Source organism: Aspergillus lucknowensis (assembly GCF_044049455.1).
Source record: "Aspergillus lucknowensis strain CBS 449.75 chromosome Unknown BJX67scaffold_8, whole genome shotgun sequence".
Lineage (NCBI taxonomy): Eukaryota > Fungi > Ascomycota > Eurotiomycetes > Eurotiales > Aspergillaceae > Aspergillus > Aspergillus lucknowensis.
Window position 1 is genome coordinate 211,400 of NW_027263552.1, and position 26,590 is coordinate 237,989.

General features: G+C 52.7%; 12 protein-coding genes and 1 non-coding gene across 13 annotated transcripts; 6 read left to right on the forward strand and 7 right to left on the reverse strand.

The window, feature by feature from the left end:
• Positions 1 to 294: 294 nt before the first annotated feature.
• On the reverse strand, positions 295 to 2,397 carry BJX67DRAFT_378797 (uncharacterized protein; the record flags this gene model as incomplete). The annotated part of the gene is made up of 1 exon (XM_071032411.1): positions 295 to 2,397. The coding sequence occupies one exon, from the start codon at positions 2,395 to 2,397 to the stop codon at positions 295 to 297; it is 2,103 nt and encodes a 700-aa protein (XP_070888722.1).
• Positions 2,398 to 2,783: 386 nt separating this feature from the next.
• On the forward strand, positions 2,784 to 4,739 carry BJX67DRAFT_391748 (MDR family MFS transporter; the record flags this gene model as incomplete). Its single annotated transcript, XM_071034845.1, has 6 exons — positions 2,784 to 2,996; positions 3,040 to 3,136; positions 3,187 to 3,503; positions 3,558 to 3,869; positions 3,938 to 4,355; positions 4,423 to 4,739. The coding sequence occupies 6 exons, from the start codon at positions 2,784 to 2,786 to the stop codon at positions 4,737 to 4,739; spliced, it is 1,674 nt and encodes a 557-aa protein (XP_070888723.1).
• A 571-nt stretch (positions 4,740 to 5,310) lies between these two features.
• On the forward strand, positions 5,311 to 5,879 carry BJX67DRAFT_346914 (uncharacterized protein). The gene has a single exon (XM_071028466.1). The coding sequence runs from the start codon at positions 5,458 to 5,460 to the stop codon at positions 5,617 to 5,619; it is 162 nt and encodes a 53-aa protein (XP_070888724.1). The 5' UTR covers positions 5,311 to 5,457; the 3' UTR covers positions 5,620 to 5,879.
• Positions 5,880 to 7,189: 1,310 nt separating this feature from the next.
• Positions 7,190 to 8,056, reverse strand: BJX67DRAFT_370581 (uncharacterized protein; the record flags this gene model as incomplete). Its single annotated transcript, XM_071030939.1, has 1 exon — positions 7,190 to 8,056. One exon carries the CDS (start codon positions 8,054 to 8,056, stop codon positions 7,190 to 7,192), a length of 867 nt encoding a protein of 288 aa, XP_070888725.1.
• A 212-nt stretch (positions 8,057 to 8,268) lies between these two features.
• Positions 8,269 to 9,761, reverse strand: BJX67DRAFT_391755 (uncharacterized protein). Its single transcript, XM_071034846.1, has 3 exons — positions 8,980 to 9,761; positions 8,758 to 8,922; positions 8,269 to 8,704 (listed from the first exon to the last, which is right to left on the reverse strand). The coding sequence occupies exons 1-3, from the start codon at positions 9,508 to 9,510 to the stop codon at positions 8,276 to 8,278; spliced, it is 1,125 nt and encodes a 374-aa protein (XP_070888726.1). The 5' UTR covers positions 9,511 to 9,761; the 3' UTR covers positions 8,269 to 8,275.
• A 362-nt stretch (positions 9,762 to 10,123) lies between these two features.
• On the forward strand, positions 10,124 to 11,261 carry BJX67DRAFT_346916 (S1 family peptidase). The gene has a single exon (XM_071028467.1). The coding sequence runs from the start codon at positions 10,213 to 10,215 to the stop codon at positions 11,206 to 11,208; it is 996 nt and encodes a 331-aa protein (XP_070888727.1). The 5' UTR covers positions 10,124 to 10,212; the 3' UTR covers positions 11,209 to 11,261.
• On the reverse strand, positions 11,250 to 11,975 carry BJX67DRAFT_378803 (GNAT family N-acetyltransferase; the record flags this gene model as incomplete). Its single annotated transcript, XM_071032412.1, has 1 exon — positions 11,250 to 11,975. One exon carries the CDS (start codon positions 11,973 to 11,975, stop codon positions 11,250 to 11,252), a length of 726 nt encoding a protein of 241 aa, XP_070888728.1.
• Positions 11,976 to 15,990: 4,015 nt separating this feature from the next.
• BJX67DRAFT_t37 lies at positions 15,991 to 16,122 on the forward strand. The gene has a single exon. It is a non-coding gene; the product is annotated as a tRNA-Leu (tRNA).
• A 337-nt stretch (positions 16,123 to 16,459) lies between these two features.
• BJX67DRAFT_346919 (nucleic acid/nucleotide deaminase domain-containing protein) lies at positions 16,460 to 18,155 on the forward strand. The gene has a single exon (XM_071028468.1). It carries the CDS (start codon positions 16,513 to 16,515, stop codon positions 17,947 to 17,949), a length of 1,437 nt encoding a protein of 478 aa, XP_070888729.1. The 5' UTR covers positions 16,460 to 16,512; the 3' UTR covers positions 17,950 to 18,155.
• Positions 18,156 to 18,186: 31 nt separating this feature from the next.
• Positions 18,187 to 20,324, reverse strand: BJX67DRAFT_378805 (fungal specific transcription factor domain-containing protein; the record flags this gene model as incomplete). Its single annotated transcript, XM_071032413.1, has 8 exons — positions 18,187 to 18,321; positions 18,375 to 18,629; positions 18,733 to 18,883; positions 18,934 to 19,119; positions 19,167 to 19,783; positions 19,832 to 19,912; positions 19,957 to 20,141; positions 20,246 to 20,324. 8 exons carry the CDS (start codon positions 20,322 to 20,324, stop codon positions 18,187 to 18,189), a joined length of 1,689 nt encoding a protein of 562 aa, XP_070888730.1.
• Positions 20,325 to 20,842: 518 nt separating this feature from the next.
• On the forward strand, positions 20,843 to 22,454 carry BJX67DRAFT_391757 (uncharacterized protein; the record flags this gene model as incomplete). Its single annotated transcript, XM_071034847.1, has 4 exons — positions 20,843 to 21,243; positions 21,293 to 21,549; positions 21,598 to 21,719; positions 21,764 to 22,454. The coding sequence occupies exons 1-4, from the start codon at positions 20,865 to 20,867 to the stop codon at positions 22,452 to 22,454; spliced, it is 1,449 nt and encodes a 482-aa protein (XP_070888731.1). The 5' UTR covers positions 20,843 to 20,864.
• Positions 22,455 to 23,700: 1,246 nt separating this feature from the next.
• Positions 23,701 to 25,658, reverse strand: BJX67DRAFT_320941 (uncharacterized protein). The gene has a single exon (XM_071027327.1). The coding sequence runs from the start codon at positions 25,512 to 25,514 to the stop codon at positions 23,976 to 23,978; it is 1,539 nt and encodes a 512-aa protein (XP_070888732.1). The 5' UTR covers positions 25,515 to 25,658; the 3' UTR covers positions 23,701 to 23,975.
• BJX67DRAFT_378809 (uncharacterized protein) lies at positions 25,625 to 26,226 on the reverse strand (the record flags this gene model as incomplete). The annotated part of the gene is made up of 3 exons (XM_071032414.1): positions 25,625 to 25,708; positions 25,769 to 26,060; positions 26,126 to 26,226. 3 exons carry the CDS (start codon positions 26,224 to 26,226, stop codon positions 25,625 to 25,627), a joined length of 477 nt encoding a protein of 158 aa, XP_070888733.1.
• Positions 26,227 to 26,590: the final 364 nt, after the last annotated feature.

Here is a 26,590-nt window from a genome sequence, read left to right on the forward strand (position 1 = left end):
CTTCTCCGCTTCAAAAGAACCGACTGCCTCGGCTCACATGACCTCCTCGTCTCTCCCACCAAGACACTTGGTATTCGCCCTCTATCAAGCTCCCTTGAGAATAATGTAAAGGAATTCATGCATGCATACTGACGAGGGAACGTATAGGACCAGACAAGGTAAATTAATACACGAGGATGGGCAGGGGAAGAGCGTGGCTCGCTCATGCCACCACCGCGTACTACTCGGGTGGGAGAGATGCAATCATAGACACTGCTATAGACAGGAATCTTCTATACTCATGCTTCAGGGCTGTTATGGCACTTGATTATCCCCCGTCCCGCGCATCAGAACGTCGAAGAATGCGCTGTCGACGCCCTGAAAGACCCAGTCGTCCATGCTCGCAGCGGCATCAGGGAACATCTCGTTCTCTGCGAAGTACTCTGCTGCCACGGGTTGTTCAACCTGCCACGCAGGCGGTTGAGTCGATGGCAAGATTTCTGAGTGTGCAGCATCAGACGTTGGATGGCTAGCGCGGTGGTCTGCCAGGGTCTGCCCTTTGACCTCCATGAATTCAATGCCCCCAATGACTACGCCGTGTTGAGGCACGGAGTGCTGCTCTGTATCGGACGGGGCTGCGTGTCTGATGCCTTTCGCATCTATCTGGATCGTGCCATTATAGGGAACCCGAATGGTCAACACAGTACGCGTGTCTCCAACGTCGTTTGATCTGTGTCTGAGTGCAGCACCCGCTTCCAGTTCCAGCAAATCCTTCAGCAAAGCAACACTTCTTGTCGCAGGGACGTCTTCATGCATCTCTGACATGGATTTCATGGTCTCGAGAGCTTGCTCTACCGTCGCCCGGTCACCCAGTCGCTGGTGTGCGAGCAGGTTATCTGTCGGGCTCAGAGAGTGGCCGACCAGGTGCATCAGCATCAACGTCATCCCAGCGATCAGCGCCATGAAATCATCCAAGCGAGGGCTCGATGCAAGAGGGTTGAAAGTTCGCAACGCAATATGCCGTGTCAGAAGTTCGCGGCTGGCGCTCACGCACGCGAGCCGGGAGTAAAGCACTTGCGGTGTACGGCGCGGACATAGCATGTACGGCAGGTGAAGTTGGCTGACCAGAGTGTAATAGCACATTTGGTCCCAGGCTCTCCGTGTCTCCCAGAATGCATTGGGGGAGTCTACTGTAAGCCCTGAAAATGACAGTGGCTGCCAGAATGTGGTTGGCAACTTTTCAGCAAGTCTTATGAGCTCTCTGTCTATGTTCGCGGTTATATCTTCACATCGGTCTCCGACGGGGAGCTGGTTGCGCTCGAGAATTCTGGCTGCCACACGCACGGAGAGAGTTGGCCAAGAGCAGCCGCCCACTGGGTCGCTCGTTGTTTCCGGAACTGCAGGGCACGCCGTACTAGTGCAGGTAGAGGTAGGGAGACCAAGGAGAAGCGAGGAGATACACTCCATCAACGCAATGGATTCCCACATGACCTCAGGGTCCAGTTCGTTCTGCTCGTTGATGAGTTTGTAGCGATGGTGGCCTGGCTGATGCAAGCCTAGCAGCTGTGCTCCCATGACAGCACGACGCAAAGTTATCCACGCCCGTCGGATGTTGCCGCTATCGACATGATAGAAAGCTTCCAGCACGATGGTTTCCAGTCCTTCCAGCGTTCCGAGCAGAGCATCGTTTGTGGTGACCATCTGGATCGCTGACTCTGCAAGGTCCTCCATGATGGCATGATGATGCTTTGTCAAGCCGGGGATCGCCGCAGTGGGAGAGAGATGTCGCAATGCGGTTGCAAAACGCAGCATTTGCCTCGCCAACAGGACTGGATGGGCCTCGGGGTCGAGTAAGCTCGATATCGTAATGTGTTCCTGTAGGAGCTCATTCGGAGGGGCAGTACGAGCCTTGAAGTTAGCCTGGTAGCAGAGCGTCGGAATGGCGTTGACTTTCGCAAGGAGGATCTCAATGTCTCGTCGAGGAGGCAGAGCTCCAAGGAGGGTCTGAGTGATCGTTGGAATGGTGAGATGACTGGATGCTGGCGTCGCCGACAAGCTAGGCGTCAGAACCTGGGTTGACGATTGCTCGAGCTGCCCGGGATGGCTGCAATCTCCATCACGCTCCTGCTTTGATCTGTAAGGAGCGTTCTCAGCCGAGTGCGAACTACCCACTGAGTTGTTATGCAAAGACCTGTGCGTAATGCCGCCGAGAGGCTGATCAGAGGTGGCCTCATCTTTGTCCAATCCGTCTACTACGCCCTGACTGATACAGCTCGTCCCCCGACGGTAGCAGGGAATGCAAATGGCATCCCTTGACGATGCAAAAGTGCATCGGACCTTCCTGCGCCTGCACTCGCGGCAACTGTGGGTGCCTTTTCGGACCTTTTTTGCCCTCGCCGCTTCGTCCGAGGCCTTCATGGCTGTCTCACAATATGCGATCTAAATGTGGGAGAATGTTTCACAAGGACTTCTCCCAAACTGCAGCTGGAGATGTTGCAACTGACCCTCGATTTCGTCCGAGGCTGGACGTGCTGACAAATATCCTTCTTCGGGCGAGCTTCGGACGAACAATCGGACCAAGTTGTGCTTATTCGAGATGTCGGATGAAACTATCCCTCGGACGAGCGTAGAACTTGTAAATACTTGTGGTACCAGCCTCGGAGATGAGTGTTTACTCAAGACCCCTGGGCTCTTTCGTCCGATGGTGGAAGCTATAACATGAGCGAATGTTCGCCCTGAGGCACAGCAAATATCTCGTCCACGCATACTCCGAGTTGAACCAAACTCCCATAAGCTGAAACAAAATGGAAATCAACGAAGGAAAGGAGCTGGCCGAAGCAGACTCAACTCGCGCTGGGAGTTCACATCCACCAATCTCGGATTCCGATGCGACAGATGTCGGCAACGACAAGGGCGAGACAAATGCGCCTCCTGAGGACGAGTATCCTCAAGGGTTGCGCCTGGCTATCCTTGCCACTTCGCTCATGACTGGCGTCTTTCTGGTGTCACTCGACAATGTGAGTTCCTGCGCCATGCCACGGCACATCGCTGACCAGGTAGACCATCCTAGGCACTGCTATCCCTCGCATCACGGATGAATTCCAGGACCTGACCCAAGTCTCCTGGTATGGGGCGGCATATTTCATGACATTCGGTGGTACAGTTCCTCTCCTTGTTGACTCCACTGATCCCTGTTGACGGGCCCAGGATTCCAATCGACCTGGGGCAAGCTCTACAGGTTCTTTCCTCTCAAGTTCTGGTTCCTAATTGGGTTATTTATCTTTGAGCTTGGGAGTCTCATATGTGCAGTAGCTAAGAACCCGGAGACGTTGATAGTTGGTCGGTCGATTGCAGGGCTCGGTGCGGCCGGCGTTTCTGTCGGGGCGTATACTATCCTCGGGTTTGCGGCACCCCCGGAGAAGCGCCCACAGCTCCTAGGCTTCACAGGTGCTGCTTACGGTATAGCGGCGGTGCTGGGACCGCTAATCGGCGGTGCGTTTACGCAGAATGTATCCTGGCGCTGGGTAAGATGGCCGTTTTCTTACCTCGATACCGAATGAGGGCTGACCAGACATCAGTGCTTCTACATCAATCTACCCATTGGTGGGCTAGCGGGTGTGCTGATTGTGGTCTTCTTTAAAGTCCCGGCGAGTGCGTCACCAGCAAAAGCTACTCTGCAGGAGAAGATTCTGCAAATGGACTTGCTGGGTGCAGGTCTCATGATGGGCTTGATCATCTCCTACATGCTAGCCCTGCAGTATGGCGGCCAGACACACTCTTGGAGGAGCAGCGAAGTGATCGGATTGCTGGTTGGCTTTGTCCTTACTGTTCTAGTCTTTGTTGCATGGGAGCTCTTCCAAAAAGACCATGCCATGATTGCTCCGCGTCTGGTCAGTCACTTTCTCCGTCTGATATACCCCCCTCCGCCATGCAGCTGACACACAGAAACAATCAACAGTTGAGGAAGCGCTATATCTGGGTCGGTTCCATGTACATGTTCTTCTTTGCCGGCGCGTACTTTACCGTCCTCTACTACATTCCTATCTACTTCCAAAGCGTCCACAACACCGGCCCGATTGGATCCGGCGTCCGGATGCTCGCGCTCATCATCCCATTAACCTTCGCAGCCATCGTTCAAGGGTTTGCGCTCTCCAAGGTCGGCATTGTGCCGTTGTTCTGGGTCGTGGGAGGTGCGATCGGGACAATCGGCTGTGGTCTCTTCTACACTATGGACGCCCATACCTCGACGGGCAAATGGATAGGCTACCAGATCCTCACTGGCTTTACCGTCGGGTGGACATTCCAAGTGGCCTTTTCAAATGCACAGATCCACGCAGCACCAGAGGACATGTCGCAAGCCATGGCTATTGTGAACTGTGAGGGCCGGCCTCCCTTGCCCTAACTTTCTCGATACAATTCCCTGACAGTTTGTATACTCCATAGTCTTCGTCAGTATCGGCGGCACCTTCCATCTCTCCGCCGCGCAGAGCGCCTTCAACAACCAGCTGATCAGAACCTTCGCGGCGAACCTCCCGGAAATCAACGCCGAAATGGCGCTCGGAACCGGCGCAACGCAGATTCGCGAAGTGTTCACGGCTGCGCAGATACCTGTTGTCGTCGATGCCTATGTGGTGTCGCTGCACTCTGTCTTTGCAATCACGATTGCTGCCTTCGGCGTGGCCACTCTGACTGGCTTTTTGGGGAGCTGGAAGAAGCTTCGTGGGGATGCGTTGAAGGAAGCTGGTGGTGGTGCAGTGTAAGCACGATAAGGGAGTTTCATCGCATGAATCGTTACTGGTAGTCTGGGGAGATGTGCCCATCCGTGGTTATGTTGGGATAATAGAAGAGTAAAGGATTAGAAGATAGAAGGGTTTCTTGAGATATAGACAGGGGAGCTATGTCGATTTTAGTCGAACTGAGAACTGAACGCCTCCTCTTTAAACTCTTTGATATCCCAATGAAGAGCAGTGCTGTAGGAGGGAGAGGGTCGGTCTGTCTGGAGTTGCCAGACACGTCGAACACTTTTGTCGTCGACCGTCACGCCTCGCGTGCGGTGGAAGTTGACGAGGGTTACTTTTGCAGACTCTGTCGAGGAAATATCTACAAACTCAGCATTCAGGAAATGTTCCTCCGAATAAAGAGTGGCGAACCTTCACATTCCTCCGTCGTCCAGAACCCTAACAAACCCGCCCATGTCCTATTGTACACTTTATACACGAAACATAAGACGAACCCAATCATAAATCCCCCTCAGACTCCTTCAACCGCCCATAAACCACACATCCAACAACCCCAACCAACGACCCAACCCCCATCCCGCCAACAACCCCCCTCCATCCCAAACCCCGCGCCCTGGCGGCGCCAACCACACCCCCCAAGGCACCCCCAACCTGACTCCAGTCATCCACAGCAGTCTGACCCAGATGATTCTGCAGCCTCCAGCTGCGATCCTTCCACTCAATCTCCTCCCTCCCCCACATGCGCCCGACAAGCGCTAGACCGAGAATGCCCGTCCCGACGGACGCGCCTGTCCCCGCAGCGCGCAGGAGCGCAGAAGTCGTAACGGCCTGCCTGGCAGTCAACGAGAGCGCCGTCCGCGTGAGGAGGCCGAGTGCAGCGCCGGTTTGGAAACCGCGGTAGCAGACGTGCGTGGTGAGGATTGTTGTTGCGAGCGGCTGGTCCTCGGCGTAGGCGGCTTTGGGGAAGAAGTGGGACATTTTGCTCTCTATCTCGCTCTCTCTTCTCTCTCTCTCCCAAGTAATTCCCTTCTTGTTCTGGGAGTTTGAGTGAATTGTGTGGGATGTGAGATGGGATGGGATTGACGGTGATGACTCCCAAGATGACAGGTGGAGAATTCCCGCGGCAGATCGTTGCGCCGCTATTCCATGGATGGATTTCAGACCCCAAGAAGCTTGACAACGGACCAATGACAACTCGTGTATCTCGTTCATGGGACATCCATGGATTCCATTCGGCCCGTTCTCAACCTGATAGCTAATTTGCAGACGGTTCATCAGAATAATGAGTCTCAGCTCCGAGTATCAAAATCCTCATGGTAATTGTATATATCTGTTTCCGGTCTTTTTCCTTCGGCGAAACGAATATTCATCTTTCAGTGCAAGATACAGATCACGTGACCGTTCACTGAATAAGGAAAGATCCGCCAATTCATGGATCTCTCGGCGGTTCACCGTTCGGGGTGTGACACAGTCCTGTGCGGTAGCGGGAACATGCGAGTGAACCTTCGTGTTGTGACGGGTTTGTGGCACCCGGGACAGAAGTTGAATCCTGGTGCAGTGATACTTGAGCCCCAATGGATGCAAGAAAGGGCCCTCACAGTCTAGCCCGCGACAAGGGTACGAAGGACGAAGGCCCGGGCGCCATCGCACTTTCCCCAAAGAGAGTACGAGGAAGACGCATTGTATCGGGAAGGTGCAACCTGCTGCCCAGTGCTCCGAGTGAAAAGGGGAGGAAAGTACGACCACCCCATCGCACCTTCCTCGCACAGAGCGTCGAGCTCTGACCAAACTCGAGGGAAAGTGCTACCCACCGGGGCACCTGCACCTGGGCACCTGCACCCCATCATACCTTCCGCTTGTGGAAGGAAGAATACAGCACCTGGGCAGGAGCGACCCATTAAACATTCATATGCGGAAGTTACGCTGAATCCCGGGGAGGTGCGACCAAAAGCCATAGATAAGATACAAGTAGCTTGAGAATTTCAAGAACTAATGTTACGAGCTCTCATGCCGTTAACCTCCCCGAGGCAGTGAAACCCTCCCCACATCGACCGCTGAAGTTGATCAGGCAATTCTTGAAGTGAGTTGAACCGGCCGACCCTTGAAGCCCGCTGATATGAGGGCTTATCTGAATGTTTCAGGTTGGACACGGTGCACGCATCTTTGACAAAAAGGAAAGCCTGGGCTGCGATTTTGGGACACGAACATATAAGAGGAAGTTGACTGCTGCAACCAGCACTGTTTTATTTCTGAGCCTCAGAATGCCTGTATTTAAAATATAGAGCACGGCTGTCGTTGATCCGTCCTGACGTTTAGAATCACTTAAATCATTACCGTACTTTTTTTTTTTTTCTCTCCCAGCCCAACCCTAGTTTCCGCACGATAAAGTCAGGCTAAGAGATCCGATGAAGATGCTAAGAAGAACCTGCCACAGGAATTAAATGCAAAAGAATGCGCTCTTAACTAGCTACTCAACCTCCAATAGACCTGCTTTCAAGAAACTCCAGGATGTGGTCGAAGCCCTCAGGCTCCTTGATCCAGTGTCCCTCCCCCGCGGCTCCGGTATACTCCTTCCATTCGACGCCCCCCATCACCTCTTGCACAACACGTAAGGCTTGCTGGCCCAGCTCCACAGGTACCCAGGCATCATCCGTCCCGTGGCCCAGAAGAACTGGCGTCGTTAGGATCGGCACGGCACGACCAGAGCCAGACGTGTTATTTCCCTGGGCTGGTTGCGGACCATCGATAGTAGCAAGGCAGAAGTTCGACACCAGTCGCTGGATGTCAGCCTTTGTAGGACGAGCAGCATCTTCTTTCTCCTTGGATCGCGCGGCGATTAGTTCCTCCAACTGGTTGGCAAAAGGCAACCAGCCACAGAATCCCACGAGACCACCAATCCGATGCGGGATTCTCTCTACGGCGCAGAACACGGTCCAGAGCGCAGTTGCCATCCCCTGGCTGATCCCCCCGAGAAATACGTTGCTTGCCTTGCCTTCAAGGAACCGGATTTCGTTCTCGAGGATGTCGAGAATATGCGAGACAGATTCCTGCAAGCCATCTATCTGCAGCTTCTGCTGCTCGTCGATGTTTGTGAGGGAATACGCGTCAAACCAGGAGCACATCTCCTCCTGGAACAAGGCTGACCATCGGTCTCGGGAGGTTGGGAAGACCCAGCGCCAGTTGGGAAGGCAATTAGTCAGTGGTGTACCCTTGGTGGTCAGCGAAGAGAAAAGCTCCTCGGCAAACTCGGGGCCATCGCTTGCACGGCCATGAAGGAGGATAATTGTGTGTGTGTGCGTGGTTTGAGGAACGTGGATATGCGGCGGAGGGAATTCCATTGTTCTTCCCCCTGTGTGCCGTGGTGCTCTGATGAGGCGGGCAAAACGGTTGTTCTGTCTAGAGCTCCCGAATGAGGGGCAGTGTCTTGTAGAGTGGAAAGCGCAAGGGGTCGGAGACGATGAGTCCGTCATCCGCTGGAACTTTTGTTAATTACGGTCTTCCTTGGGAAGCTATCTATCGGCCCTTTTACTGTACAATAACTCGAGACCTCGAGACGATCACTCAGTGAAGATATTAAACTGCTCGAGGACCGCCTGCCCAATCACCTCCTCGCCTTCGATATCTCCTCGCAACGTCCCAGACCACCTGGTATATGGAAACCCCTCCTCGCCTCCAGCGATAATATGCTTCGTCGCCGCGGAGAAGGCAAATATTCCCCCCTCAGGAAGCGAAATCTTCACATCAAAGCCAGTGGGAGGTCCCGTGCTGATTAAGGGTGGATAAGTATCGTTCTCACCATACGGACGCACAGAAATCCCCGAGCACTGCGAAACGATTACTTCGTTGTCTCGAGAGAGGTATGCCGAGACGTAGTTCTCCCTCTGCGCGCTCAGGAAGTCGAACCAGACCACGGTGTAGTCGCCCAGGCGGCCGTGGCCCCAGTACCACGATCCGACGTTCGATGCGAAATTCTGATCGCCCCAATTCTGTAAATCATTAGCTACTGGTGTGTTGGATTGTGCCTCGGATAACGAGGTACCTTGTCGTGGTATCCGACTCCAGTAAATTCAAGCGGATGTCCGCGCACGGTGAGCTGAACATCCGCATTCCCGCCGGGAATTGCATTCGCCCAGCCGATGTGAGGCGCTATCTCCAGCGCTTTGCTGGCCTCAGCCGGGCCGCAGGGGTAATGCGCGGGAGCGACCTGGCGCGTTAGTCCTGATCAGTGAGGCATCATGATCCTGTTGTGAGGAGTACATACAGAGTGAATGGTTACCGACCCCGAAATGAGCAGCGATTGCAAACCCACGCGGTAAGCACTCAGATCCGGAGCCCCCGTAAACGATGCCTTGTCAGCCCCTTCGTCGAAATCACCAGATGCTCCATTATCTACAGCAGTGATGACAGCCTCTGTAGCGTTGAAAATGTATGCCTCCGAGCTCCCATTCGCCCATGTCACCCTCGCTTCGACGAGCGTGAGACTTGTAAACCCCTCGGCCGCGTACCCGGCGAGTAAATCAAAGCCAGACGCGGTGGCCGTGTAAAACGTTACCACGACAGACGCTTGTTCGTCGTTCTCTGTCGGGCTCTGGGTCGCGTCGAAGTACCACCAGTCCCAGGTTGTTGCGTTGATGGGGGAGACTTTGGGGGCATCGAAGCCGGTGTTTTCGGAGGTCCAGATGACGTCGGAGAGTTCGGGGACGGGTGTTGAGGAGACTACTACTGTTGTGGTTTTTGCGGCGAGGATGGTGGGGATGAGGAATGTCAGGGCAAGGGGTGGTGTGAACTTCATGGTGAGTGCTCTGTCGCGTACGGTGGGTTAGATGGAATCGGGGAGAAGCAGCAGAGGTGAATCGTTCCTGGCGCTCCTCGCGAGTTATAGAAATTCGCCGAAGACTGCAAGTTGGGTGTCGGCTGACATGAACACTCACTTCCCGTCTTGTCATACTTGGTGAATGCTCCCAAGCCATTATAAAATTATCTTATGTTCCAGTTGAGAGAGGGAATGGATATTATGGCCAATTAGGGCGCTGAACAAAGAACTTGGCTGGCATCAGTAGCTGCAAGAAGTAAGAGAGTGGATATCCTACTCTTTATCCCATGCCTTTACTTGCATGCTCTTCAGACCCGGGATGCATCACATCATGATACCCTTGGTGGCGCAGGCACACACGGACAATGGTTCGCTTCCGACGGATCTTGGTATTGTTCTTCCTTCTTGAGCCAATGAAAATCTGTACCTGGAGAAGGCGATGCAACCTTAAAATTGCAAGTTCGGATTTGTCGGCAATTTCTGACCTTTTTCAGCTAATTGTCCCCGCATAGGGCTCAATGGACGCCCCAGTGAATGCCGTGCTGAGATTCCTCTCTTGTCGACACATTTGGCTCCATTGAGGAATCAAAGTAGACTAGCGTCTCATTCACATGATCTCGTATCCTGGCAAGCGGGAAAGGATATCTCGACTTCTACCTTCCCTGCCCTGAACAAAGCACGATGGCGAGGAGGCTCCGATCAGCCACACGGGAGCCATCCGCTCCAGTGCCTCGCGACAACGGCGACAAAGACAGCACAAAATCTAATCTCCAGAACGGCCCCGTTTCGTCCCAGGGAACGCGGACCCAGAACCCCACAGAATTGGCTATAAAACTCGTTTCCCCGGATAAACCCCGCCTCCCGGGCCTCGACGCAGAGGAAACCCGCATCCTCCGCAAGAAACAGCGTCGACTGCGTGTATCTGCGTCTAGCATAAGCGCCTCAGCCTCTGAATTTGGAGTGCATATCCACAACGCGCTCTGCGCGACATTCATCTTGGCTCAACATGAAGCCGGGACGGCCGTGTGCATCGACCAGGCGGGCTGGATCTTAACGTGCGCACACTGCTTCGGCGAGTCAGAAGAGGAGTGGCGCCGCAACCGACGGAAATGGCTCCTGAGCTACACTGGTCTCGCGGTGCAGGTTGAGTGTCGCGTTTGGGACGCAAGGAGGGACCTTGCCCTGGGCAGGGTTGTCTGTCTTGAGGGACTGGCTCTTCCTGGGGAGTTCGCGTTTGTTTCACTGCCTCCACTGGAGATTTCGGGATCGTACACGTCCACGTCGGCGCGTACGCCGATCTTATGTATCGGACAGCCTGGCGCTGATGACCTTGAGTCTGAGATTCCGCAGAAAACGGATTTTGACCTGATTGAGATTTCCTCGGGGAGGTTGAGGGGGATGGTTGTGGGCACTGATCCTCAGGATAATTCGGAGATTGGGACGTTAAAACACGATGCGTGGACGTATTGGGGCCATTCGGGGGCGCCGTTGCTCTGTCGGAAGACGGGAGCGCTGCTGGGATTGCATTCGTCGTGGGACGATCAGACTGCGATGAGGCATGGGGTCCCGCTTGTTGCTATTCTGGAGTTTCTCAGAACACATCTTCGCGGAGAGGAAGAGGCTCCGGGGCCCTCTGAGGCGAAGGAGTTGGAACCGGAAGTGATTGTCATAGACTGATTATATCGCACTCTAACTTCGAGCCATCCGACTGTACACTCCTATTCTGATAGACCTTCAACCTCCATCTCAAGCATCCACAGCTCTTCTTCCCCGAATACCACCGTCTTCCCCCTAGCAACAAACCCGACCCTCTCATACAGCCTCTTCGCCCCCTCATTCCCCTTCGCAGCCAACAAAAACACCAAACCACTGACGCCCCTCCTCCTACAATCCTCTTGAACGGCTCTTACAGCCTTTTCTGCAAGTCGCTGGCCATTTGCCGCCCTCCGTCCCTCAGGACGAACATACATCCCTACAAGGGTATACACGACCCTCGAGCCGGGAGGGATATCAACTTTCGCCGCCTCTAGCAAATCAACATTGAGCAGCTCCCACGGCACCTCCTTTGCCCGCGCAGCATCCTCACCATCTCCCGTGGGGAATCTGATGGGGCCGATGATGATAGCTTGACCGAGCCACGTGTTGTTGAGTAGTCTCCCGACGGTGTCGTCGTTGTTGTTGTTGTCATCCGTAACAGGGGATGTTTCATCCTCCTGTAGAGCAATAAACAACATACCCAGCGGATTCAGCACTCTATCGACCCAGGTTTGCTCGGTAAACTGGATTTCGCGGGCGTATGAAGAGCCGAATGCGTCCGGGTCTGACTGGAGACCTGCGAGGCGGATGGCCTTGTATTTCTCTGCTATAATTTTGAGGGCTTCCGGTGATAAATCGTGTTTGGGGACGAGGACGACATTGTCCTTCTTCTGTGTCTGGGAGGTCATGGCGAGGGTTGAGTTGAGGTTGTGAGTCAGAGAATAGAGAAAACAGAGAGAACACGAGCGGAAGTCGATACGATGGAGAGAGGGGGCGAAATAAATAGTTGATTTTCGGCAAGCCTGATCTCGGGGTTACATTCAATCTCCCACTTGACTCATTATATCGGCATGTCAGTGCGCAGTCATCTCCTCAAGCTGTTTTGCTCGGATACTCTATGTTGGATTCGAGCGTTGACAAGCCTGACCGACCAAAAATCTACGAGGCCCAAGGCCATTGCCCGTCTCGTTCTTGGACAGCGGCACCACAAAAGTTCTTGCTATCTCCACCAGACCCGCGCCGAGGTCTCAACATCATGTTGAAGTTCTCCAGAATACCAAGATCGTGATGCCTCGAGGCAAGGAATTGACCCCAGAAGCCCGGGCCAGACTCAGCGGAGTGTTGGTATACAAAGCGATCGCCTAGCTCAATCTACAAGTCCAAAAGATAAAGTGATCGAATGAGTGGAAGAAGTAAATAAGAAACATGTGAAAGCTGTGGATTCCAGCAACTAAGAACCCGATAACCGTAGCGTGGATCTAGAATGACTTAGGGTCAAGATATACAGGTGCCGCACCGTCTGCGGAATCTTCTCGGCAAGGTTACCAGTCCGAGGACTCTGCAACGTAAGTATCTGGTCGAGGAACCACCTTCTCAGCTCTGCAGAACCGCTCTAGGTTAGCTCTATCAGCTCCAGAGAGACAAGCATTCATGCTGCAGTATTCACAAGGAAAAGCTGCTGCTTCTTATTTTTGCCTCTTTATTATCCTTGTTCAGAAATTGAACTACTCCATTTTCCTTATAGAATATATGCTGGAAATGAAAACTTAAATCCGCACAACAAGCTCTCAAATGCCTTGTTGCAGAGTCCGTGTGGCACACTAGTGACTGCCCAAAGGACAGAGAGAGCATTCCCTGCAGAGGAGGACTCGAACTCCGTACGGGCCCTCCAGCCCCTGTAGGATCCGAAAACTTACACTTTACCTTATCACCAAAGGTTGGAGTGAATCCTGCACCTTTGTGGAAAACTTCCTTTTCGAATGAAGCCATGGGGTATGGGAGAGTATTGGAGTAAATGATGCATGTGTTTAAAAAAGAGGGGATGGTTTAGAGGGATGAGGCAGGGTGGTCCGCTCTATTTATGTCCTTGCCCTGAACGTTGCCTTCCAGGCTATTACTTCAGAGGTACATAAATGTTCTTGGAGCCTTGAACATTTTGATTTATTCTGCGCTACCAGTAAGCCCTTGCATGGAGGTCTGTATACGGTCTCATATGGTTTGATGCACATAGCCTATCTCTTTCCACAGTCCCCAGGAACTTCTATTCGGCTGCTCGTCGTATGTCTGACTCCGCCAAATGCGTCCATCAAACAAAGTATATCACCCCTGCCTGTACTTCGGGCATGCTGTCAACGTATCATCATCGGTTCGACTTGATCGATTATTTCGGCGGTGGAGGCGGCGCGCCTGGTTTTTTGACTCCAGTGGTGTCGTAAGCACCTCTCCCGCAATCCAAGAGCAGCGCTGTATTCGAACGGGTCATCTGGGAGAGTTAGCCCTGATCGTAAATATATCTTGCGAATTTGCGTACAGTGTAGGGAATAATTCTAGGAAGGAAGTCCACAGTATCTTGCTGGCCGTACTGGAAACCTGCGGATTGAGTGAACATATGGGACAACTTATAGACCAATCTACAGTATTTTGAGCGCCCTTTAATGGTGGAAAGAGGATTTAGGAGTGAATTAGGCGTGACTATGATCTCCGGTAGGCTATCTAGAACACCAGACCAAGCTTGCTCACCAACCAGTCCGTGACCAGACAGTCAGCCCCTGACGTTCAACCGGAAGCAATTACAAGGACTGGTCATTGGCATGAACCTTTTCAACTTCTCGATCTGGCCAGTAGAGACTGGGGCTTGGCTTCGTGATATTAGATTGGCTATCAATGGGTGGGTGTCTCGTCCAATAGCATTGATTTACGTGCACACCTGAGATTCCGGAAATCCTTGCGTTACACCTAGTGCCGGCCTCATCCTCCCGAAGGAGCATTGAATTTGCCCCTGATGCCGGAAAAAGGCGTCGTGAAGGTAATCCATTAATCTCGCGGTAAACGGGAGCTTCCGGCGTCCTAAGTGTTCTTCGTGACAAGTTTGTACTATTTCAGGAGCATGTCTGTCATCCGCTTGTGAGGATAGGTAATTTCTCCCAGAGATAGCCGAAACTCTTGAAGGACGGCTGCCTCGACCGCGCTGGCCGACTTGTAAGGGTCCTGAATGCATGCTGGGCTATGACTGGATAGCTGCTGTCCAGTTCCAGTTGTCGCTCCGGTGGAATTCCACTACCATGGAAACAGTATCCCTGCAATTCATTGTCCCCTCGTTGAAATACCAGTGCGGAGTGACGGGCAAATTGAGCGCATCGAATGTCCACCTGCTCGGATCCAGGCGGCAAATCAACCGCGCGTTCGAAAAATGCAAATGATAGTCGACAGAATAATGAGTCTAGTGACGTATGGGAGCTCGCTCCGTGTGCGCCAGATTCTCGCACGTGCTTCGACATGGGTCCGATTTCATATTGGTTAAGATCAAGTATTGGAGCTATCTGCCGAGACCGAGTTGCATATGGGTAAAGGAAACAAAGTCGGAAGGTGAGGGATAGGCTTACCTCTAGGACAATGAACAGCCGCTGATTGGCGGATTAGGCGATTGCATCTTACAAGTGCAACTGTGCGCCAGGGACACATGACAACTTGAAGGCTGGGTACCTTGTAATATACTTTTGGCTTACTATACGCTGTTGTACAGCCCGAATTATCTAGCCCGGTGGATCCAGCGCTTCTAGGTCACTTCGGCCCTTGAACATGCTCGAGACTATCGTGCAGGAGAAATATTAGCTACGAGAGTTTATCCTGGGACTTCGACTGCCACCTGGATCTCGTTTCGGGATCAGCCCCATATTAGTACGGTATCGCACGGCGCGCGAGTCGAGTTGTGACGGCTTATTTGGTGACGGCTTTGGCGCCCTGCGGTCCGCGATCTCCTGGCAGATGGAGGACAGGGCCTTTCCGTTGATCAGTCACCTTTGCATGAGTCCTTGCGGTCTAAGCCTATTTCTGAATAGGTCTTCTGTAAAGAAGACCTATTCAGAAATAGGCTTAGACCGCCCCACAACTGTGTTACGCTAGGCTAATCAGACATGCATCAGGCTGGGCACCTTGAGCAAGCACCTTGAGCAATGGCGCTGGATTGTCGAGCGTGTTTTAATGAGGGCTCTGCGGCGAGGCGAATTTGAGACAAGCCCACGGATCTCAAGGCAATGCAATGACCTGAATATAGTAAAGGACTATTAGCTTTATTAACTGGATGTAGCTAATTAAACAGGAGGAAAACTTTCCAGTTCTGAGTGCCACAAGTTGATTGTAGTTATGGTCCGTGTCCTCTCATGTTTGTCAGCAACACCATTCCAAGGAGCGCCCCGCAGCAGTTAGCATCGAAGTTAAGGAGCATCTATTGAAAGAGTTTCTTGCTGCTAGTCATAAGTGCCTTGGACGTTGAATCGTCGTTGGGACAGGATCGGCTGGAGGCGCCCGGACGAAGTTGTCGATCTACCAAAGGGAGAAGTCACGTGAACGTTGACTACGATCTAAATCCCAAGTTCTGGAGCAATGGGGGTATCAAATTGTTCTTCACTCTGAAGAGGGCGAAGCAGCCAGAAGCCCGAGGAACATATATGTTGGAGATGTTCATGGCCAATGTTGTGTCATTAAAGATCATTGAAGTTGGCATGGCTCGACAATCCTGTTCTGTCCAGTCTGTGCTCCATTGACTCCGTACATACTCGCATAATCTGCTCAGACGGCCCTGTGAACCAAGAGCACCAGAAACATTCTAAGGAGTGGATTCATCATTTACCAGAAGGAGACAATCGTTGGGAGAAATTCCTGTGCTCCATGGATTAAAAAAGGAATTCCTCACAATGAGTCTAAGGCAAGGTGGCCGAGTGGTTAAGGCGCTAGTTTTAGGCACTAGTGGGAAACCTCGCGGTAAGTCCCGAACTACTACCATTCTCGGATCCTATCATCTAATCATTACGCAGAGTTCGAATCTCGTCCTTGTCAACTCCTTTCTTTTTTTTGCTGTCCAAAACCATTTATTATTTGTTCCTACGTTGCATTTGCTCTCAAGAATCAAATATTTTCATAGAAGATGCCTCTACGATCAGAATCACTCATCATCTGCCCCAAAGCTCCCTCGTAACTGTGAATCAAACAGAAGACGCTCTTCCACCAGGACGCTATCCGGTACCAAACGTCCTCAATCACAGAAACAACCATTATTATCCTCGTCGTATCATCTATGGGCTAGTTTGATACGAGATTTTTTTTTTATCTTGTTCCGTTTGATTTCCTTCTGATCACAGGGTTGTTCATATTGCCACACGACCTTGGTGGAGCTGCGGGTTCCTATTCTGGTTGTTCTGCCTCACCACCTTGGAAACCCATCTCCTCATGCCACCACCACCTTCTGCGCTCGTTTTTCGTTCGGTGCAGACTGCTGTACCACCTGATACCATTTGGTCGCGCATACGCGAAGATGTCTTCAGAGAGCACCTCGTTACATTGGAGAAGCAAACAAATGCGGTCCCGATGGATGTCCTGACTGTACAGGCCGGTGAAGTTCCCGACAACGACGACCCGTCTAGTCCCTTCTTGCGGCTCAAAACAGAGAAGCAAGTTGTAGATGATCTCGCCTACATCGCTGCTGTCACCGAGGGCGCGCAGAGCGTGGCGGCCGTGTGCGTCACACAACGCATCGCTCCTCCACTTACTCCGGAATCTCCTACGCTGATTGTCCATGTCGCGGGCATGGATGTCATCGATAAGAATTCCAAGGGGATGCTCGATAATATCGTCAGACAACTTCAGCGCCCTTCGGAAGAACGCGATTGCACTGAGCTGATCTTCCGCTTGATCACCCAGCAGCATACGCAGAAACTCCTCGGCCGCCTTCGTTCGCGAAAATGGACGAAGCCGAATCATCTGGCCAGAACACACAAGAAGCCTCTATGGCAGGATTTCGAGAATCTCCTACACCGGTCTCAGCATATCTACGCCAAAAAGTCCGAGCGCAATATTCGACAAGTGATTGAAACATCTATTCAGGAAATCCGAGAAGTCTATCAAAGTTTCGAGACCTCCGCCGATGAAACTGCGCAAGCCCTCCAGGAGCTCGTGAAAGCGACATTTACTTGGTGCAAATCACCCCTCATAGGCGATTACGCTTCCAGGCTCGAAAACGCAGGACTCACTCGTCAGATCGCCGCGGCACTCAAGACTCTTCGCCAACTCGAAAAGATAGGGGCCTACTGGAGAATAGCCAAGGGCCTTGTCGCGGTGGCAGCTCGGCGTCCAGATATCTTCCGCCACATCGAGCTCAGGTATGTCACTCCCTACGCAAGCATACCCACCGGTGTCACATACGAATCATGGGCACAGACGTGCCATGTGCACGCCGAAATTCAACTAGTCGTGGAGCTTGCGAAGGGTGCCTCGCGAGAAACCGTAGCCGACGCCGATCCCGCCGCTGGTACTGTGTCAGTACTCGAGATGCGACCACGAACAATCGGGACAAGCAAGTATCTGTGCTACCTATGCTATCTGTTCCTACGATACCATGGCGGCTTCCAGATCCTGAGTACGCATGGGCGTCTGTACGACCAGTGGACGGTCCCTGACTTGGTGGAGTATGATATAGCCACGAGGGATAGGTTTGCTGTTGTGATTCAACGTATAAATGAACACGTCGTGGATCAGATTGAGGAGACTAAATGTGTTATTTGGCGAGCAGAGCCGATGACGAGTCGGCAGAATTTGCTCTTGCTTGGTGCGGACCAGGAGGATGGGGATCGTACGGAGACTGCTATCGACAAGCTTGCTATGTCGTGATAATATTGTTCGATTCTCTCGACACAGCAGGTATGGACTTCACAGTTGCTTGAAGAAGCGCTCGAGTTGTTTGCTTGTTGCGACGTATCTTGAGTCGTGCAAAACGGAGCCAGGGGCTTTGTTACTCGCGCGGCTGCAGTGATTTTCTTGAGATAGATTTATTATATTGCAATCTGGATACCGAGCCGCTGTAAACCCTTTGTAAATCATAAGTTCTGTGCCTTGATCCATGCCCTTCTAATGCGCCGCGTTCAAGTCAAGATAATCAAGATTAACCTGATCTTCCGGCGGCGCCGGACTATGAAGGGCTTCCAGCCGTTTGGCCATCTTATATGAATGGCGCGGGATTCTACTACGCCGTACGGGGATTTTCTAGTGCGTAACTGCATCAGCTGAGGAAGGAAGGTCAGGTATGAAGCACTTACATAGATTGTCGGCTGGATAGGGTTAACGTTCCAGGGAAAGCGGATCTTGAGACTCCCCGGAAACACGGAGGTGAGCATATCCGGCAATGCGTCGTCATGCGGGAGATGTCCGATAGACAGACTGTACGCGACTGTTGTTGAGATGAGGAGATATGCTCTTGGAGACTGGAGGAAGAAGTCCTTCCAGTTTTTGGTGGGGGCAGAGGCTGGGAGGGGCCCTTCCGAGGGCGTTTCGATCTGCGAGAGGAGTGCATGCTGGCCCGAATAGCGTGTCTAGTTGGGGTTCTCGGTCCAGCGGTAGCTGGATTGTCATGTATGCGAGTTGCAGAAAGTGTGACATTCCGGATGAGAGCATGACTGCCGCCTCGTAGACTTGTTCTAAGGAGCGGAGGAATTGGAGGAATTGGCCGAGGATATGGAGGGGGCTCTTTTGTGATGTCATCTCTGAGGAGGAGGATAAACGTATATCAATTGCTGTGGTGAGGAAGGGCATGGGAAGACAGCCGAGTCTGCTGGATGTTACTGATGGGATACTACCTTGTGATGAGGGTTGACTTACATGGTTAATGGGAGGGAATGATTTCTCCCGCGATAGCTCAGGAATTCCATGACTCCGGTCAGACGATGCATAGACTCGGAAAGAGAGCTGCCTGCCCGGGTGAGTTGTTGAGAGTAGTCTGGTGTATATTCGGGGTGCTTTTCTATGGTGAGCAGTTCAAACTGCATGAGGTTGATGCGGGCGGCGCTTGGGAAGTCAGTATCCATGCAACAAGAGATGGCAAGGAAACGTACTAGTAGTACATGTAGACAAGATTGATAAATACGGGAACACTTCCATGCGTGTTGGGGCTTATCAGCCCGGGAAACTGGGTGGGAGACATCCATTGGTCGAGAGTCGCTTCAATGCGGCGGACTTTGACGAGGGTTTCTTCGAAAGCAGCCCTGGAGAGAGACGGCGTACGGAAGCCATGAGAGGCGTATACAAGAGGCATCATGTCTGACAGTGCCAATGCAAGCTCGTACTGCTCCTTTAGCACCTTGACCAGCGCCCGTTTCGTGTGCGCTTCGTAAACATAGGAATTCATAATCTCATCGGCAAAATCCTCTTCATCCATAGTGTCAATCCCAAGGCCCGTATTAATCACTGGCATCTCGGTCCTTCGATGAAGAGCAAGGCATAGACATCTATCTCGGAGGACGACGGACCACCACAGTCGTTTCTTTAGGATCGGAGCCACCTCCTCCTGACGAGGACCGGGTGAAGCGTTAATCGTTAGAGCGCTCTCGATGGCGCGGCTTAGCCAGTCAGTCCCGGCGTGTGGCTCTACAGCGGAGGCATGATTGCTGAGGAGTGCGGCTCCTTGACCTTGCGCGAGTGGTCGGGTTGCGGCGTTAAGGTCGAACATACACTTGGAGAGTAAGCTACGCATTTCAACTGAAGTACGGAATAGACATACCTTGGCACGTTTGTAGAAGGTATTGCGCGCCTCGGGCTTTGTGCGAAATCCGCATGCATGGAGTGTGGTGAGGCTGACGTACTGTCTGGTTTAGCTTCGTAGATACAGGGGAGGGAAGAATATACAGGGGAACTAGCGAATAATAGAGCTTGAAGCACAAACAAGGAAACCTTGGAGAACCCGAAATGCGACTGTGTGTAACTTCCCCAGAACGCCGCCTCGTCCAGCACGGGGAAGCCTGGATGGACATGGAGAAAGTAGCTTCGCACGAACTCATGCAGGGCCTGGGTGTCGGGCACACTAAAGCACCCTTTGACGGTTAGAAAGCGAGATCTTCCGGACCGAGGGGAGAGGATTGGAAATCGAGGAAGGGATATGTTGACCAGCCCACGTGGCCGGGATCGGCGGGCTCACTCAGGCATTGAGCATCCTGAGTTCGAGGGGATCTCTTGTCTATATGGCGCAGAGTGTAATGTTCGCTCTGCATCTCCATCTTGCTGGTTTTTCGGTCCGTTGTAGGATCGTCCCGATTCTTGATTGCATCGCTATTTTGCGGAACAACCCCTAATAATGCCCAATCTGGAGTGGAAAGGTATATCACCCAATTACTTGGGATCGAGGAGCCTTGAATTGGCTCGAGGGCGAGGAGGAAGGAAGTTAACACGAAGCAGACAATGATGAGATAGACTAAATTTTAGATCGAATCGGGCATCAAGGCGCGGTCATTGTGAATAGGTTGTGGTGTGCTATTTGCGTGTGGTCCACATTGACCAGCACCAGGTGTTCGCATTAATCTGTCAAACACACAGAGAAACCATGGATTGAGCTAGATTGCACATTCTCGAGCCTTGAAATTGTACCACGGTATTTTTCTCAGGATGTGATGCACCCTGGATGCTGGTTTGATAGTGACATACAATGAAGGCAGGTCACGGGATGAGAGATGTAATTTGCGTCTTCTCACATCCCACCCTGCGAGACTTCAGCTTTCCCCAGCTCTTCCTCTATCTCGCTAAATCCATGACAACATAACATGACATCGCGTTCATCCGCTGAGCAGGATCGTCGATCCCCTCCCTCACGCTTCGAATTCATTACAGTCGCAGGCAGCAATGTCGCGGGAGACGATGCCACGCGGCGGCGCGTCCGCAGCCACGCGATGGCAGATTACAAGCGCCGAACGGCGCAGCCCAGAAGGAAGGAAAACGAAACTATCGAGCTCGATGTGTCTCCGCTTCTGGACGGGTCCCTGGTGCCGACTACCGTACCGGCACCGCGAGAAACTTCGCGGGAGCAGCCAATAGCCCTTCATACTGCAAATCCAATGACTCTACTCGGTGCCGATCGATCAGATCCCTTTGGAACGTTCCCCATCAATGGGACGTATAGATCTCGTCAGCTCTGGGATCATAGTAAGCCGCTACAAGCATCATCTTATGGGAAAGCAACTGATCATTCTAGTGTACGATGGAAGCTGCATCATGTTTCGTATAATGAGGAAGATCGGGTTTCTAGACGTTGTCCGCGAAACGATTGCTCTCTCGCAGCTTCTGTCTACCTCCTCGCGGCACCTGGGTTTGCTCCTCGGCGCTGACAGTTCGGATGCCTACGGCTATGCCATCCAAGCGACCACTTCATTACAAGGGCGGCTGGCAGACCCTGCTAGTTGTACCTCTGACGAGGTGGTTGCTATTGTTCTAACATTCGCTTGCTATGCGGTATGTCTGCGGATCTTCGAAGATATAAACAGCTGACGAGCCGCGTAGAACATGTTTAGAGATCCCGAACTTCTTAACATCCATATGAACGGCCTCGATCAGATCCTGGCCTCTAGAGGTGGCATTCGCTCGCTGGATACCGCGCCGCTGCTGAGGATCATGGTCTACTGGTAGGTTCATCTGGGGTCATTAGATACGTCCCTAATAATGCTAGGGTTGATGTGAACGGCTCCTTCATGCAGGACACCATACCTCGCTATCCGCAGCCCTTCACAATTCTCGCAGCTCGGAGCAAACTAAACATCATCCCATTCGAGCAGCCCAGTCATGCAGCGGGTGGCCATTACGCGGAAAAGTTGACCAGGGCCCAGCTACGCAGCAGCATCTCTGAGTTGCATTTAATCATCCAGTCCGAGCTGTCGATGAGGGACTTATGGGCTGATGTTCTCTTCCCGGGATTCCACATCTCGCCCATCCTACACGCCCTTTTGTTACAGTCTCGCGCGGCGATTGACGATAGTGTGGAGGCCCGCCTGGAAGAATCTTTCCGCTTGGCTGCTATCATATACCTGACAGAACTCCGCGGACTGTTTGGTATTGACACCGTTCCCGGTCAGTTATATGTGTCTAAACTACGTCTGTCCTTGCAAGATGTTGCACCTGCCGTGTACGCAGAACCCTATGCTGTCTGGGCTCTCACAGTAGGCGCATGCGCAACCTGTTTGGATCAAGAACTCCGAACTTGGTTTACGGTGCAGCTCGCCGAGACACTCACAATTCTACGTGTACCGAGCTTCCTTGCCTTCAGGAACGTGATAACAGACTTCCTGTGGTGCCCTGAAGCACTTGGACATGCATTGAACTCTCTCAACGGACAAGTATATCCACAAGAAGACCAGAACTAATCATCCACCACCACGACCATCTTCCCATTAGCCTCACTGGCCTCCATCACGCGGTGCGCCTCCCGAATTTCCTCAAACTTGAAGACCCGCGAGGGCTCCTCCTTTATTTTACCATCAGCAATCATCTTTACAATCTCTTGCAGAGGTACATCCGACAGCGGGAACTCCGGTAGCCCGAAGACGAAACTTCCAAAGAAACTAAAGTGCACCCCACTAGCCATCTGGAGGAGAGGATTAAAGTCCCGCACGGGATCCAGCCCACCCAGGAACCCCGCGAGGCACATCCTTCCATCCCGGCGGAGCATTTTGAGCGAGTCGAGGATTGTGCTATTCCCAATCAGCTCGAGAACGGCATCAAACTTGTCTGTGACGCGCTCAGAAAGGTCTTGTCCTTCAAGCTCCGCTCGTTCAGCCCCCAAATCCTTCAGCATCGCAAATCGACTCTCTCTCCGAGTCGTCGCGACAACATGCGCGCCCTTGGCAACCGCAAGCTTCAGCGCCGCCTGCCCAAGCGCAGACGTCGCCCCGCGAATCAACAATCGCTGCCCGTCTCTCAAGTCCAGATTCCGAAACAAACACGTCCATGCTGTCGCATACGTCTCGGGGATTGCGGCCAACTGGGTCCAGCTTAATCCCGACGCGCCCAGCGAGACGACCGTCGCCACATTTGCACAGGTGTACTCCGCGTAACTGCCGTTAATCGTGCGTCCCAGACCACCCATCAGACTCGCGACGGGCGTTCCCTCTGCGAACTCTCCACCAGGGCAGGAATCGACGATGCCGACGCATTCGATCCCGCTGATGGGCATCCATTCTGCCCAGTCGCCTTTGCGCATGTACAGTTCCGCGTGGTTGAGTCCAAAGGCTTTAATCTTGATGACGACCTCCCCCACTTTGGGCTCGGGCTTGGGGATGTCTTTGATGACGAGGGATTCGGGTCCGCCGAATTTCTCGATCACGATGGCTTTCATTGCTCTGGTAGTCGGGATGTTATGTCAATATCAGGGTGATGGTGAATATGGGGGATCTGCCACTCGATGGACTTGACTGAAAAGAAGGATGAAAAGAATCGGATGTCCGAAGTGGGCAAGACATCAGCGAAATTTATGTCTTTGACTTCGACATCACGACCTACACAAACATTTGTCTAGATCGGTCTCACGCCATAAGCTCATGTCCACCCATGGATCGAGCCGTCTGACAGCTGCAGCCGGCCATCCAGCGCTTTCCATTTCCGGTTAGCCCTGTGTTCTCTGCGAAGCCTGAATAAGCAAACGCTGGGGTGCGCATGCAGATGCAGCTGTCTGTGTGCACTCGAGGGGTTTGATGGTTTCGTGCGATTCGCTCTTCGAACTAGTAGCTGCCGGTGTCTGTCATGCTGATAAATCGCTCATGCCTGGGCTTATTTCATGCTAAGAGATTGAAGGACGTCTTCACTGATGAACCATACTCATTGAGTATGAAACAAATATCTTGACACAGCTGTACGCGGGCTATTGAAAGCCAATATGTTCAAAAACATTATGCCTCAAAAGAGCCCCACGGTTCCTCTCTCGCATCCCCCCAAAAAGGCGAATAATCATATAAATCAACCAGCGACAGGTAACGCCGTGCTTCCCTCCTGATGGTGGTCTCGTTCTGCACCACCGCGTCACCCGAGCAAGTCCTAATGCAATCGGTAAGTGAGTCCTGTAGTTCGGGATACAACTCTTGGTTATCCCGATAGATCTTGGCAAATCTCCCCGAATGATGAGAGAACTCTGGCGTTCCCCCTATCACAAGACGTAGTTTTAAGCGAGGGACTCTCCACAGCCTTGTCCTTTTACAGAGTACTGAGAGACGACCGTTTTCCAACTCAGCTTCCAGTTCCTCCTTGAGGCCCGCTAAGGTAAGCCTAAGGAAGGACAGAGAACGAGGGAGTCCATCCCCATGCCGCGCGTCGATCGACCTGAGAAGCGGGATGAAATGCAAGAACGGGGCCAGGACCGTGGCTTCCCTAACTTGATCCAGCGATAGCAGAAGAGACGCAATGCCATCTGCGGATATACTCCACTGGCGTCGCAGGTTGCCTGCAAGATCCAGCTTTAAGTGTTGAAGGCTTCCCCCATGCTGTGTTGCGAGGGTTTGAAGGTGCATATCCGTCAGGGACTGTGGGAAGAGGCGACGCTCGGCCCAATCTAATCTCGTTGATCTCACCGTTGTCCACTCGAACATCCTCAAGGGACGTAGAGCGCGAAGGATGGCCGGAAGCAGCTTTGCGTTCGACACCGGAGCACCCGGGAGAGCCTGCGTATTGATGTCTTCAAACACGAGAGCAGAAACCGCGGGCAGAGCGTCCTGCGAGAATGCCCGTGGGATGTGGATGTCGTCGCTTCGCTCTGCGCGGGTTCCGCTAACCTTTAGCTGTCTAAGTGACGGAAACGCCGCCGCCGCGTTATGTGACTGAGCCTGCGAGGTATAGAATAAATCCCAAGGCGCGTAACCAGGAAGGGAGAGCACCTCAAGATGTCGGAACCTGTGGACGGCTGCTTGGAAGACGGGGTCCCATGGTTCGTCAGGGTACTGGATACTCAGCCCTCGCATGGCGAGAGGGAGTTGGGAGAGAGAATCAGCCCATTGTTGGATATTTTCGGTATTCGCGCCACCCCCAGCGAGTAGATAAAGTGACATGTAACGGAGGTTTTCACGATTCCTGGGACCAATCGCTTGCAGAAAGGCATCGAGATCCGATGCTGACTCGACGTCGAAAATCGTCTGCTTGTATACCAGAGGCGCTGCTACCGCATAAAGCTGCCGCGATGTGAGAAAGAGGGGCAGTATGGAAGATGCGAAGATCGGGGGTTTCAGAGGATCGCCCCCATCTGTCCCAATGTATGCCACGGTGGGTTCAGAATCGAGAAGACTTGCAGGAGCACTTGGAATTTCGAGGGTCAGGGCGAGGACATCCTCGAGAAGAGACTGGGGGAGGGACAGGAGGCCCATCTTTCGCCGATCGAGACCGGGAAAACCCTTCTCGGCGAGAAGAATTCGAAGAGAGCTTTGGGGAGAAGGTCGTTGCATTCAAACAAAAATGTGCCAAGCTCAAACTCGTATCCGCTAAGGCCATGCTGGAGTGAAACGAGAAACGGCAGACTCCGAAGAATGCGGCTGTGGATCGCGATTCTCCCCTCTCAGACCCCAGCCTGCGGATGTTGACGCCGGTCCAGGCTCTCGGGATCGTCTTGGACATTGTCCGCCTTTCTGACACTTTCATACTGAACAGAAATAGTGATTCGCGAAGGCACTTGCTCTCATCCGCGCAGCGGCCAACATACCATAGGTGGATCTGTATACGCAGGTGATGCACCGATGCTCTCCACCTGTGCCATTCGCCCCGCCGTTTGTTGGTCGTACCAGTATCTTCGGGTAAAGATCTCTCGTCTTGATGAATGCTTCCCGTGGATTTTCTGTGGCTTTGGCGAGGTCGAGGGCTCCGTAAGGGACTCTTCGCCTGTTTCGCGTTCTTGCGAGTGTCGTTCTGAGACTTTGACTGCGATGAGGATGGCTGCGATGAGGACGAGAGATGCCATTGTTGGGGTCTTGGGATTATCGGAGTTGAATTTGGAACTGGTTTGTGAATGTGGTGATGGTTAATATACTCTTAGATTGTTAGATTTCCTCCTGGAGCGTACCCATCCCCAAGCCCCAGCAGGTATGAGAAGAGCGAGTGCGTATTCGTACGCGAGCCACGCCGTGGCTGAGCGCAGTCGATAAAGGGTGCTGTGCTGCGCATTGCCCGCCGAGCCTCAAAGATATCGACCGGTATTTGGGACCACTCTTTTGATGCGGATAAGGGTCGCAGAAAGCGTTGGAAGATGTTCTCCTCTCATGGTGGATGATACGACTCGAACCTTCCTTCCTCCAGTCAAAGCGACGGAAAGAGGACAGAGGAACAGGAATCGCGGACGAGTTCGGTCTCACCATGAATCGGGCGCAATGCAAGCGAAGAACGTCGGATCGTTCACCAAACCCGTGCCGACTGCCGAGTCTATTGACAATCGTGCATATCACACTTGCTGCTGTGCCCGTCATTGGCCAGATCGGGATGTCCACGCCCCCGTCGTCACACAACATGCTTCCGTTCTGATCTGCACTTT